General features: G+C 32.1%; 1 protein-coding gene across 3 annotated transcripts in view; it reads right to left on the reverse strand.

Annotated features, from left to right (window-relative positions):
• Positions 1 to 9,330: 9,330 nt before the first annotated feature.
• The window catches only part of Naprt (nicotinate phosphoribosyltransferase), a 92,388-nt gene continuing 86,088 nt past the window's right edge, over positions 9,331 to 15,630 (reverse strand). For all 3 annotated transcript variants that reach the window (XM_076450721.1, XM_076450722.1, XM_076450720.1), the window contains one exon: positions 9,331 to 9,767. In XM_076450721.1, coding sequence (XP_076306836.1) covers positions 9,690 to 9,767 — 78 coding nt within the window. In that variant the 3' untranslated portion in view covers positions 9,331 to 9,689. The remainder of the gene's footprint in view (positions 9,768 to 15,630) is intronic.

Consider the following 15,630-nt stretch of genomic DNA (forward strand, 5'->3'; position numbering starts at 1 on the left):
TATACTTCAAACAGTCATCTCCAGGTAATCCACCCGATAAATAACATTTAAAGGGACTTGAAAGCATATGGTTACAATGAACGCACATACCGTGTTTCTCCGATAAGACCTACCCATAAAATAAGACCTAGTGTGATTTTTGGGGATAGTTTTAATATAAGCCCTACCCTTAAAATAAGCCCTAGTTAAGAGTGGCAGGAAGAGGAAAGAAATAAAAAATAATAATTTATTAATTAGTTTAATAGTTAGTTAATTAGTTTAAGTATTAATCAGTTAGTTTAATAATAGTTTATTTTAAATGGTTAGTTTAATAGTTTTACATTGTAACTTCATTTTTTTAATATATCAAAATAAGACATCCCCCGAAAATAAACCCTAGTGTCATATTTTGGAGTGAAAATTAATATAAGCCCTGTCTTATTTTCGGAGAAACACGGTATCTGACATAAGCATGAAGTGCTAGTCTGATTATAGCAAAACTTGTTCAATTGAGTCAGCATTAACTCACTATTATATTCCAAGAGAACTGGAATATTCGTTAATAAGCAAGTTTGAATGACAACACTTCATTTAGACATTATTACTTTTAAATACCTTGTATTTGTTTTGTGGATAAATTTTCAGCTGTTTAGAATTTGTGGAATTAATTACTTTGAAAAATGACATTTCTTTACATTCTTTTGTCATTTCTATAAATGATACACTTTTTGTAATTTGTATTTACTTATTTTTCTTTAGGAATATGTATATCTTCCAGGCCTGGCATGGCCGAGCTTGTTAAGGCCTGCGACTCGTAATCCGAGGGTCGCGGGTTCGCGCCCGCGTCGCGCTAAACATGCTCGCTCTCCCAGCCGTGGCGGTGTATAATGTGACGGTCAATCCCACTATTCGTTGGTAAAAGAGTAGCCCAAGAGTTGGCGGTAGGTGGTGGTGACTAGCTGCCTTCCCTCTAGTCTTACACTGCTAAATTAGGGACGGCTAGCACAGATAGCCCTCGAGTAGCTTTGTGCGAAATTCCAAAACAAAAAAGTATATCTTGCTCTCAGATTTTACAAAATCTTCCGAGGATCCGAGACTGTCTATTGTTACGCTATCTGTGACTGGAAAGCTGAAATATTTTATCCTATATATTTGTTTATTTTGATACACATTATTTTGCACGTGCGTAATTATACAATTTATTATACAAGCACATATCTATTACGTGAAATTCTGTGGTGGTAAATAAAAAATTAATAACATTAGTTTACAGAGATATGTTATCATAGGTATGTACCTTTAACGCGTATACTACATATATATTTTCTCCATATAAAATTCTCGACTAGCAAGAATAGACTTATGTTGTAAATTTTTCCAGAGAAAGGTATTTATCAAAGTGAAACTTAAATAATGTAGAATCAAAGAACTGGTGAATAAATTTTAATTTTAATCATGGAACTGGTTTGATTTGTTTTGAATTTCGCGCAAAGTTACACGAAGGCTATCTGCGCTAGCCGTCCCTAAGTGTAAGACTAGAGGGAAAACAGCTGATCATCACCACCCACCGCCAACTTTTGGGCTACTCTTTTGCCAACGAATAGTGGGATTAACCGTAACATTATAATACCACCACGGCTGAAAGGGTGAGATGTTTGGTGTGAATGGATTATGAAACTGAAAAAAAAATCACTCAGCAGAGCAGTTAAAGCAGCAATGGGTCCAATATCACGCCTCAAGTCAATCTAGAGTAATAATTAATACAGTTTTATAAAAGTGAAGGATATAATTATGAAAAAGTCCTTAGGTCCAAAAAATCACTTCAATTAACTTCAGCATACGCATCTCAGAACAACTGGTATGGGTACTAACACTTTTATTGTTAAGAAGAGAACAACATTTCAACCTTCCTAGGTCATCTTCAGGTTGACAAATATTTTGCAACTGACCATTGCGAGGCACATGTTTTAAGGACGAGAGTGAAAAGGTTAGGGGATTGTAGGGGTCGTTGCGGTGGGATGTTAGGTTAAAAAGAAAACTAAAAAACAACCTCACAAAAAATATATTAATTATATAAGCAACTCGCAACATGACAGCAACATCAAAATTCTAAAAACAGATAAAGTCAATACTATATTTATAATATAGTAAATTAGTACATTCAGAAAATTGACAACATCCTATTAGATACAAATTTACATAAATCTAACAAAACACTTGAACACCGATTACACAAACTACTAACACAAATTTAAAAAAAAAACTACACAATCTCAGAAAACTTTTATTCTTACCTACGAAAGATCGACTCACGCACATCACAACTATACGGCACCCCCAAGTCTCAGAAAGCCTATTGTCCACTGCGACTCATAATGTCGACCTATGAATGATTTAACTACAACCTCAGCAGATATATAGCGTTGAAATTTACCAAATATGTAGCATCAGCTGGCTCTTTTTTTCAAAGACTCTTTCAATTTTAAATTTATTTTTAATCAACTAAACCATGAAGCCTTACTGGCCAGTTTTGATTTAATCTCCCTGTTCACAGAAGTCCTAACCACTGAAGCCTGCAAGGTAGTTTTAGAACTATATATTCAATACCCCAACCCATTAAAACATATTCCCAGCAACCAATTAGCAACTCTGATAGAATTAACTACCACCAAAAATAACTTTATATTCAATAACCAAAATTATCTACAAATAAAAGGCCGAAGTATGGGGTATCCTGTGTCACCAGTTTTAACCAACATTTTTATGACATAGATTGAATCTCAAGTTATCAGTTTATCCTTACACCCACCACTATACTGGTACAGGTATGTTGATACAATTTCTGGCTTCACATCTACAGAACACACACCTAGTTGTTTTTTTTCAATCACGTTAACTCGATACACCCCAACATCAAGTTTACCTGTGAACAGATTACAAAATAACCAAATAGCATTTCTTAACCTCAATATCACTAGAATTGATACACAATTCAAAGCAGAAATCCACAGAAAAATCACTCATACTGGATCATATATTCCCTGGGACTCAGCACATGAAACAAAACAAAAACTCAACATATTAAGAAACCAAATAAACACCACCACAAAACTATGTTCACCAGATAAAATTAACGACGAAAATCAATAAAATAAAATAACACTTCATCAACATCAACAAATTTTCTCCAAAAACTGTGGAAAAAAATTATACGCACATACCTAAACCAACAACAAACAAACAACAATAAAACCCAAGATACAACAAACTACAAAACCTTATACTGCTGCATACCATATATTTCCGAGATCAGCGAAAAAATAACCAACATTTGGAAAAACTCGTAATAAAATATAGCACTTCATTAAACACCAAATTTATTAAAATACCAGGTACAAAACTAAAGTTTATGCTACGTAAAAATTACACTGACAAACACACCAATATAATTTATAAAATACAATGCAAAAACTGCCACAATTTCTATATTAGAGGGCCTGGTATGGCCAGGTGGTTAAGGCACTCGACTCGTAATCCGAGGGTCGCGGTTACGAATCCCCGTCACACGAAACATGCTCGCCCTTTCAGTCGTAGGGGCGTTATAATGTCACAGCCAATTCCTCTATTCATTGGTAAAAGAGTAGCCCAGGAGTTGGCGGTGGGTGGTGATGACTAGCTGCCATTCCTCTAGTCTTGCACTGCTAAATTAGGGACGGCTAGCGCAGATAGCCCTTGAGTGGCTTGCGCAAAATTCAAAACAAACCCATTTATATTCTCGTCCCTAAGACGTGTGTCCGGCAACAGTCAGTTGCAAACTCTCTCTTTGTTAATCTGAAGACGACCTAGGAAGATCGAAACGTTGTTCTTTCCTTAATAAATAAGTGTTAATACCCATACCAAACGTTCTGAGATGCATTTTTATTTCAAGTGGGTTTCTCGTAATCAAGAATAACCTCAGCATATGTACTCGTACTGTAAACAAAATAATAAATAATTTGTTATTGGTGAACGCTCAGCTCTACAGTTCACAAACTTCAAATTATTGAAAAAAAGTTCGAACCACAGAACTCTGGCTCATTTCACAACATATCTGTTACAGTTCCCACTACAGCTCTAGTTGATCTTGTGTTCTTAATTGTCTTAGAAACGAAAGCTCACATGCAATGGAGATTGGAAAGATTTTTCAAAACATCTGGTCTAAGATTGACGTTATCTTTTGCAGAAGCTAAAAGTTACAGTAAAAGTTGAGGCATCAGTAGTAATACTTAATTGCGGATAGCTGAATAAGTGGAGGTAGTTTAAGAGTACCACGAGATCTGGAACACTGGTCTCACAAAGGATGGTTGTAGCTCAGTTGGAGAATGCAAATCTTCTATTTTCCTTAGGTATCTGCCATAAAATTTGCTGTTTTCGTCTTCTTTTTTTTTTTCGCGGGGGGGACATTTAGAAAATAGAGAAATTTCTTATACTATACAATTTTGTTTTAATACGTTATCGTAATACAACGTCAAAATAAAAGGCAACTTTATACAAGATTATATGTGTTGATCAAAATCATATATTTCCTAAAAAAATTAATTCACCTTTATTGAAATTGTCAAAGTTTATATTTGCACAAAATAACTTGTTTATTGCCACATCAGTATTATCCCATATACACTAAATCCTATTAAATAACTTTAGCCTTTGGTATTTCGTTTATCATTGTCAGTTCTTTTTGTTTGGTTGTAGTTAACAATAGTTATACAGTAGGCCATCCCAGTTGTCTCCACCACACGTATTAGACGCCGTTTTTTATTTGTTTTAGTGTTATAAGCCTTCCGGCTTACCACTGAGCCACGGGAATGAGGAAGGCAAAAATTATAAGATGGGATGAATATTAAAATATTTCTTTTTGCAATAGTACAGGCTTCTTTATCACAAAACCTATAGTTTAAATTAAAGTCGTGTTTTGAAGTGTTTACAATTTTTGTGGTACGAATAACAACATAAAATATTGATTACTAAACGAATCTACAGTAATACTATGTACATCCGATATATCAGTCAAAAAAGCCAATCACATTACTGTAGATCAGAAGCAACAATATACAATGAAATCGAGGCAGGTTTGTAATTGTGGAATCAATATTTTGCTACATTGCATAATAAGTAGTTTATAAAGTTCATTCTGACACAATGCTAACAACATATTGCTCAATAATGCTAAAAGGCTAAAAATGCTACTTATGTCATGTAAATCTCACCTCATTAGAAAAATGTGGATATTACTGTGTAACAGTAGAATAAGAAGATAAATTTAAAGAGGAAAAAAACAAACAAACTGAATATAGTATTTTGTAGCAAGTGCCATCAACAGTACTATTGTTTATATCACGGGTATCTGATTATCCCCATTCATATGACACTGAAGATGACAGAAGAGACAAGTTTTGCTTCTCTTCTATAACTAGCAGGCACCAAGAAAATGTTTCTTCATTAACCTGACATTCAGAACCACATAAAGTGAAAGGCACCATTACATATAATGCCAAAGAAGTAACATTACAATAAATGAAATATTCTATTCAGATTCTTGCAGTATACTTTATAATCTCACCTATAAAACAGTATAATCTTATCCATTCTTATGAAACACACATATACAAATGTGGTGAAATATAAATCTAATTAGACAAACACTGTGATACTCCCATGGCTCAATAAATTGCAATTTTGGTCAAATATAATTTACTTGATGTGAAGAACTACACTGAAGGTACAATGCAGTGGAGGCAGGGTTGACTGAATGATGACTATCTTGCAACAAATAACTTAAGTTCATTTTTCTGGACAAGACGGTTGAGAACACAAAGTTTGACAGACACGACTGTGTTTATATGCTATTTAAAGAGTTAAACTCTGTTTTGCTTACAAATCAGTTGCTACATAGATTAAGGAAGAAAATATATTTATTGTCATAGTTCTTTTCTACATATGTTAAAATAATGAAATAACTCTATGAAAAAGTAGGATTATCACACTTTATGACGTTGCATGACTGCCTTACTCGCCAAGAATGCAACTGTAAGTTGTGACTGGTCTCAGTAAAGAGTAATTTTAAGCATTTCTTTCTAGGGATGTAATTTAAATTACCATTCTTATACCTAGTGATACTGCAACTGAAAACAAACAACTACATTATTAAGAACCCAGTGACCCCAAAATAAACCTGTTCAACTAACAATTACCTACCAGGTTGATTAATAAATTCCTTATTGGTATTTTATTACTAACTAATCAAGCACTGCCACATTATATTTGTTATTTACCATTTAGATATATCTAGCACACTGTAAAAGGTATGTGCACTCACCAATTGTCCTTATCGATTTTTCTATCTATTTTCTTATTTCACATGCTCCCATCTCTCACTTGTTTTCTTAAATTATCTCTCCTTTCTTTCATAAGTTTTGTTTTAGTCTATTTGACTACTGATTCTGATTCATGCACATATGTATGCATCTTCTCATCTGTCATAGTTTGTTGTGGTCCTGCAGTTGTTTGTCACGACTTAAAAACATCATATGACAAGTATTTGCACAATATTCTACAAAGAACATTTAAGAATTCTGGCTAAAATTTCTCTCAAATGGTAGACTTTAATAATCAATATTTTTATAAAATAAACTTGACTTTTTAAAATACTTATCTTGGCACTTCCTACTCTTCATTAACAATTACAAATTTGATTATATGTAATATTCCTCTAAGTATGCTTTTAACATACAATATTTCTAAAACAAATAACAAAAGAAAAAAACACCTGAAAACTTGAATGATTATGTCATATTCACAGCCTCTGCAACATTTCTACACTTTTCAATGAATAATCAATTAAATTTTAAGACAAGTTTACTGAGCAATATATATATACCACCATATTTTAACCTAAGATACAATTAAAACAACGCTTGTAAAACTATGTAGAAATTAACTTTACTGCAATGTCTGGGAAAAAATTATTACATGTAACATTGAGAAATGAATATTTTTTAAAAGGCTAGAGAGATAAAACGAACCCTTAAATTGCAAAGGGGTTTGTTTATCAAGTTCAAATAAATACAGCCATTAATATACTTATAAATAAAATCTAAAAACAGGATAAGAAATAATAAAAACTCTAATTTATCTGATTATATAAATTATGTCTTTTTTGTTTTCCTTCATTTGTCATAGTTTGTTGGGGTTCTGCAAATATTTGGGCAGGGTTTAAAAATCACAACAATACGAGCACGATGTTTTACAAGATACATTTAAAAATTTTAGCTAACATTTTCTTAAAGTAGCAATCAATACTTCAGAAACTATTTTGCTTCAACAGTCATTAACCTCTAAGAAACAAATGAAAGGGGTTTTATTGTGTTATATCATTTGATCTGCAGTAAAATATATTTTGAAACTGAAATTTTGCAATTGCAATGAGATTTGTACTATAAGATACAGCTATATTCCAAAAGCTGTCTATATTTTTTGTTTAATTTAGAACTTGTACACATAAAAGGGCAGTAATAGTCAACAACTAACAAACTATAAACATCAGATACTGTACACAACTATTAAAGTTGCAGAACAAACAATAATGGTATTTGAAATTAAACAGAATCATAAGAACACAGAACATTGCATGTAGCAGATACAGACAAACCACTTCTCCATCAACAGAAATTGTGCAATTTGATAATAGACAAAACAACAAGTACTCTATCAACTGACTTAAAGGGATTAAATCCCTAACTACTTGTAATGAATGAATTAATAAATCACAACATTATTTACATATCCGTATTCCATAACAAACAAGTATTGACTTCAGGCCTAATTCTCAAGGCTATTGGATGACCCATATGGGTGCTAATCTTGCACATGCAAGTATAAAAATGGGATTATCAAACACAGAGCTAATAGAGTTAAACTAATCCTTTTGCATAAAGATCTAGAACAAACAAAATACATTTCACTGACAAAACACCACAGTAAGTGCTGTAAATTTGTAAATATGAAGAAACTATCTAACAGTAACAATATCAAAATAAATGCAGTCTGTGCTGGTTTACAGGCAATATGCAATAATGTAAAGTTCAATAAATATCTACCCAAAGTCACTGGTATGTTCTCAGAAAAAAAAGAAAGTTACACGATTCCAATCTAATAACAAATGTTGCAAATGTTACTATATTTATTTATGTAACTATTACTCACACAATAAAGCATGAGTGCTTGAAAAATACACTTTAAAGACCAGTCACACCCTCAGTTGGGAGTGTTTGGAGCTACATGCTTTGACAACCAGTCACAACCTTAGAAGCAAGTATTTGAAACTACACTTGAAGGGAGTATGTTTGATTTTGCCAAATATGATAGTCAATTACATCCTCAAGGGTGGGACTAAGAACTATGAGTCACTATTCTCTGTAATTATCTATAAAAGAAACACACTCACCATATTTTTTGTGGAAAATTTTATTTAGAGGATCTCTTGGCTTGGAGAAATAATTCAATAAACATGATCTTGATTGTTTAAATATCAATATAATACAACTGAAGATTACAATTAATTATTTTGATATACAAGATAATCTGATATAATTAGACACAACTATTCTGATGATCAACTGCAATAATCAGACTGGCATATCATGCTCTCCATGTAATTATATATATCTTTTACATATTATTAATGGAATTTATAGTACTTTTAACTAAGAATTCTCATAATATGTGCCATTACAAACTTTATACCAGATTTATAGTGTCAGTGTTTATTTTTCATGTAATATGTGTACCATTCCAAAGCACATGAACCAATCTACTAATCAGCAGATCAATAGAAGAAAGCACTGTAATGTAAATATTACTTGTATCCCTTACCACGAATTTATCTAACCCTTCAGACCAAAATCACAAATCTCTAACTAAAAACTACCCTGTGACTCAGACAATCAGTGATATAACAAAGCAAATTATTACCTGTACAAAACCACTTTTAACAATCAGCTCATTAACACAGGAAACTAATGTACATGCAAGTACTACTTGACTGCTCCTAGTATAAGCTATGCTGCTGCTTAGCAAACAGCAGAGAAAATACAATGTAAATGAACCTACTACTTGTACCCTTCTATTACTCTAATATTTAGTTCTCCACCATAGGAAGCCAATACAAGTGCAAACTAATACTTGTTACATTCACAAACTGACTGCTTCAAAATACATGGAAAAAATGTCTTTATTGTAATATGGCATAAATTTATAATGTTTTTTTCCTCAAAGAAGTTGTAAATAATTAACCAAAAAAACACAACACATGAAAGAAATGGAGGCTAAACTTTTAATAAAACAACTCTAGCAATGCCAGGATTAATGTAAATAGTTTCACAATCCATGTTAAATGTTAAACTTCAATCTCCATAACACAGACTTAAAAACTTTCCCATTTCTCATGTAAACTTTTATGTATTTTATTATTAAATCTAAAAAACAAACAAACTTTTTATATTTCCAATATAATACACAAAGAAAGCACACTTAATTTTAATAAACATTTAAAATGCTAAACAATAAACTACAAAGATATACAAGAATATAGACCTAAAACTATTTCTATAATACAACTGTGCTTATTGTTCAACAAGTACTAGTGCAACACATTCTACTCTTGATCTAGTTATCTATGAAAGTTCTCCAATAGGAGCATTCTCTAGCCATAAATTGTGCATGAAGTGGTACAGGTCATCAGAAACAGAGACCTGAAAAGATTGAATAATCAATATCATCCAGCTGAAGTATAAAAAAATATCACTAAAAATCTAGATACATTTTAAAAATATATTTGTAGCCACTTTATTTACAGCACACTACACCACTTACTTCATAGTGATATCTTATACTGATATCAGATGCAATGTTTTTGCATTTTCTAATTTCATTTTTTTTTACAAATTGTTTTTTTTAATATATTTACTTGTAAAAACATGCATTCCATTTATACCATACCTAAAAACAACATTAAATAATATTTTAAATATGTGGTTCCCAACAGCCAGTTCATAAATGTATTTTAGCTGGTCTGCAACAACATCATATAAAAATGAGAGAAAGGAAAAAAAATCTTGAAGAATAAATTTTGCAAAATGTATGAATTTTATTTGTGTATTTATTTCATCAAAGTTCATTGTCAAACAAGTCAGCTTTATGAAATATAACTAACTTCAAAGCTTCTTGAAGAAGTTAATATAAGATACAATACTACAGACCTATACTTCTACAGGTTTCTAAATCTTTTATAAAGGCTTTGCTGGTCTGTGGAGTAACATGTTGTGAATCATGTTTTAGGTGTTATACACTGTATGATAAAATACAAAGGGTTGAATAAATTATATTAAAATGATTCTGATGATGCAAATGAAGAAGTCATGTGACAACCACAATTAACACACAGTCATGGTAGAATGGAATATATAAGAATTACATTTTGACATTATTTGGTGTGGCTTGGGTAACATGATGCCACCAAAAATATTTGGGAAGGGTATGTACCAGCTACTTCTGAATAAAAATATTGATCCATTTAGAATTTCTAATATGGGAATATTCCCCATGCTTAATGGTATCAGAAAAAGTAATGTAGATCAATTTGGAAACTAGGACCAAACACAAATATTCTGCACCAAATCATACTCTAGCTGTGATGAGCAATGTATGGTGTTTTGTAACAAATAATCATCCACAAATGCAAAAGACAATGACAAAAGTCATCTACATACCACAGGTAACAGTGCAAAACATAAAACAAATCTCCATTTGAAGAACAAGGCCAATAGGGTAGGCAATCATCAAAACGTGTCTTCCAGTGATACCTCTGTTTCAACAATTAGGCAACATAAGTAGTTGGGGAACAAAACATGTATTTATGCCCTTCTATATGAATATACAATGGTCAAGATACAGAGACAATGGATTTATATGAAACTGAACTATAAATAGCTGTGAGAAACATCATACTTGTACATAACGTGAATGATGGAAGGCAAACAGGAAGAAGTGGTGTGCTTTGGACATCTCATCCTAATGATACAGCCCTAGTAATGGAAATTATGGTGCAGGGCTATTGTCTAAATCTATGATTGTAAGATAGAGCATGACTAGATGAAGCAAAAAGGATTACAACAAAGTGGTGATATTCTAAAATCATTTTAATATAATAGTGTACATGGCTAGTAATATCTAAAGAGACATTAAAAAGATCTTAAAGGATTTACAATTACATAAACGAATAACACATGCAACATATAATTCTAAAAAGAAACAAATAAAATGAAGCATTTAGTCATGAAAAGATGCACAAAATATACTGGTTGGTTTTTAACAGACGTAACATTCTATCATTTATTTTGTAGCACATCAAGTGGTACCTTAATATGAAGAAATACAGTTATTTCATTTTATTGTAAAAGAAAGATCCTCAATGCTCACCCTGCCCATCAACATTTATAATTATTTTATAATTTTGCCAATTACTAAAAAAAACCCAAAAACTAATAAAATTTGTTAATTAGTTTATTTTTTAATTTCATTTTCTCACAAAATCTTGCTTGAAACTTTAATTGCTGTATATTACTTATTCAGAGTTATTACTGCCAGTCTTATAATCACTAAAACTGGCCATTGCATATGTGACAAAAACATGCCATTAAATTGCTACAAATTTCATTTGTCATGCTTTAGCATTATTGCTACAAGGTTCTTTAAATTATGTCCAATTATTGGATCAATCACAATTTTGCACTATTATTTTAGCAATCATAATTACTGATATTGTGTGAATATGCAACCAGTTATTCATTCATTCAATCAAATATTTTGTAGAGTCAAGCTTGATACTGTAACTAATCATTTAAAAAAAAGAATATTGAACAGTGTAATGTGAACAGGTTTGTTTTTCATAAACTCTCAAGGAGATGAGGAAGTTAGTTATTGTAAACATCAAAAACAGCTGATCACATTGTGTTAAATATAGATACATTCTTTGTTATTAAAACCTCAACTGGAGAACTATTGAATTGGAATTGGTTTATAAGGAATTAAACATGGGTATGAATAAAACATGTTTGAACCTTAACATAGCTCTCACTTTATTTCAACCTCAAATTAGAACTGGTTTTTCATTTACTTACAGAAAATAAAATACACATTGACTGCTAACAAAATGTGCTTCAGATAGTATTTAATTTGGTTAATCAAATAAAATTGTATTACGTGTCTATATATATAAAGAACAATGAATTATACTGTTATGGAAAAAAATCATTTAACTTTTTTGATGTGTACTTTTTTAGTTCATAATTATTTGCTCACTCCATGCTTAAATCATATGTAAGGTTTGATTAGTAAATGTTTTGCACAGGAAGCAGTAAATGTATAAATCAAAAGTGCTCAGAATGAGAAATGATTTTGTAAAGTATTATGTAGGTCTGAAAGGAAATGTCCAATAAATTATGAAGGCTTCATATAACAAGCTGTTAAAGAAAAACAACTGTATTACAAAAATACACACAAAATACATTTCTTATGTGCAACATACCATTTACTACCAAGTAATGTGTAATAGTTTAGTTCTCAAAGAACACATTTTATGCAGAACATATTTAAAGGCAATGACTTTATGCATGTTTCTTTTATGCAATAAGATCCTTAAATTTTATTTTGACTTCAAGAAGAAATAGCAATATTAACTTGTCAATCACTACTATAATTCACTGTGTAACAAAATTTTTATTTTTTCTTGTTCCTCGGCAGAAAGTGTTATTCACCAATTGCTTATTCCTAAAGTAAATGGAAAAGACCTATTTTTCTCTTCAAATTTTGCTTTTGTGACCTGGGTAATGAAGTTTTCAAATTTACCCATTTTCCAGGTAGATTCAGTTAAGTGTCTAGACCTTACAGCTCTTTGTTTCAACATGGATGGGGTAAAACATGATGACAGATATTTATAAATTATTGCTCTGTTGTAAAATTATGCCATATAGGAGGTTTTTGCACAATACACTGAGTTCAGTGTTAATCAATTTTTCTTCACAAGCATTCTAAAGTCCACCATTTTTGCAGGTACAATGGTTTTTGAGGGCATGTTGAGCAAGTCCAAAGCATAGAAACCATGGAAGATATTGGTAAATAATAGGGCATGAATTCCTGTTTTAACTTGCATTTTGTAGAGGAACTGGCATGTTTGCTTAGACATCTGGCTGGATGCTTTGTCAAGAATCATAACTTACTGAAATGTACTCCATACATGAATGGCATTTAGTTTGGGCATATTAGCCTTACAGTTAACCTTAGCATTTTATTTAATTCTTCAGATGTTTAACTTACTATTTTAGCTGTAACCTGTAATCATTATAAATTACTTCAAAAACTAGACACACAAATTCTGCATAATTTCTTTGGTGTTTCAACAAGATAAGTTCTTTGGAGTTTTTTCAAACACATAGGTAGATATACTTGCTTCTTTGTGTGATGATATTCTTATAGTTGTCATGTGACAGATATTGCTCATACTGGTCTTACTATATGCTTTAACCCTTTTTTGAAGGGTCATGAATCAGAGGCTACATCAATGCATTTGTTGACTTGCATTCAAAATTTCATTGAAGTATTATTTTATGAATTTGTGTCAAGTTTGGTAGCAAATTGTAGATTATAATTCAAACATTAATACTATATATGAGTTAATTTCTTAATTTAAAAGTAAATATTAAAAGAACAAATCCAAATATAGAGTTTAGTGAGTCATGTAGTATGTTGAATGCAGCAATTTTAAAATTAAAAGTTTGTGATGTCCAAATACTACGTCTATAGTTTTGTACAAATTAGGTTCTCAAACTACTAACATTATAAAACTAAAATAAAATAAGAACCTCACATTTTAATTTTGCTAAGATATGGCTTATGTACTGAAACAAACACAGTGGCTTTGTTCACCTCTTTCTATGGTCATTTATATACATTTACTTCAATGTATACACCCTTGTGCAAATTAATTGAAACAAATGGTCATTTTACAATATTTTCAGCATGGCAGCCAGTGTAGGCTCGCTGGACCCGCTGATTTCCTTTAATAGTCATTTTTACACACAGATGGCATCATTAGCTGTGTTTTGCAGTATGGTCGATCTATTTTTGGGATCTATTACGAAATTTTGAAGAATATTACATCATTCAAAATTGCATTAGAAGGGCAAGGAGACCAGTCAAAAAACAACTTCTTACCAACTCAATGAAGAAAAAAGGGTATCAATGGGGTCTGTAATACAAGAACTGGATGCAAGAACAATGGAGGAAGGTTTTATTCAGTGACAAGACTCATTTCTTAGTACAGGGTCAAAGAAGTCTGCATGTTCACAGATCTCCAGGTGAGAAACTTTGAGAATCTTACATCAATCAGTTTGTAAAACATCCCTTGAAGATGTTTTGGGGCTTTTTCAGCTACTATGGCATCGGAGGCTTATATATCATAGAAGGTATGATGCAAGGACCACAGTACATCGAAGTTTTGCAGAGAAGAGTTGTTCCAGAATTGAAAAAGAGATTTCCAGATGGATCTGGCATTTTTCAGCAAGATCTGGCTCCGTGCCACACATCGAAACTTGTGAAGAATTTTATGACTACAACGAGAATAAAGGTGCTGGACTGGCCTGGAAACTCTCCGGACTTAAATCCTATTGAAAATCTTTGGACAATTTGTAAAGAAAGACTTTGGGGAAAAGACTGTACTATGTAAGATAAGCTAAATGAGGCAACAATTTTGGTGTGGTACCACAATCCAAAAATTAATAAAGATTGCAGTTGACTTGTGGACTTGACGTCATAGCGGATTAATGATCTTCTGAAAAATAAAGGAGGTCATATCATGTATTAAGGCCAAAAGGAACAATGGCAAACCACCTATTCTGATAAAGCACAGTCAACTGCAGAAGGAAAACACAACCCCAGTTGAGATGCTGTGATAAGGATCGAAGTTTTGAAGCATACTGTAAAGACAATTGCAAATGATGGAGGTGTAGCAGAGTTTTATGAGATTCAGTGTAAAGACTCTGAACTGGAGAATTGCAGAGAACCCAAGATGGTGAATGAGGTCCAACATCTTCAATACTGAGGTCTAGGCAGAGCCATAAACCAGTTTCAATATGATGGAGAGCATAATAAATCTTTGGTATAGAACATCAATCTGCTTTGCAAGAAGTGGAAGAGAAGACATTGAGGATGTTTAGTGTCTTTGTACACTTGATGCAAAGCTACTTGATGTGTGGAATGAACATCGGCCTATGGTAAAAAATAAACCCCAAGAACTGCCTCAAGGACCACAGGAAGCACAACTTCATTGAGATGGAGCTCAGGATTGGGGCAAATGTCCCATTGATGGTAAAAGTGTATGCAAATGGTTTCAGAGAGAAAAATGTTTGAACAATCTGCTGTGGTTCACTTCAGTAAACAATTGAGAGTAGTCTGTAGCTCCCCTCAACAAACCTCATGCTTAACAACTGACACGAGGTGTTGATGTCATCAAATTGTTTGCAACTGTAGGAAAGAGTTGTCCAGTGATGGCATTAGTCT

This window comes from Tachypleus tridentatus, chromosome 8 (assembly GCF_004210375.1).
Source record: "Tachypleus tridentatus isolate NWPU-2018 chromosome 8, ASM421037v1, whole genome shotgun sequence".
NCBI lineage: Eukaryota > Metazoa > Arthropoda > Merostomata > Xiphosura > Limulidae > Tachypleus > Tachypleus tridentatus.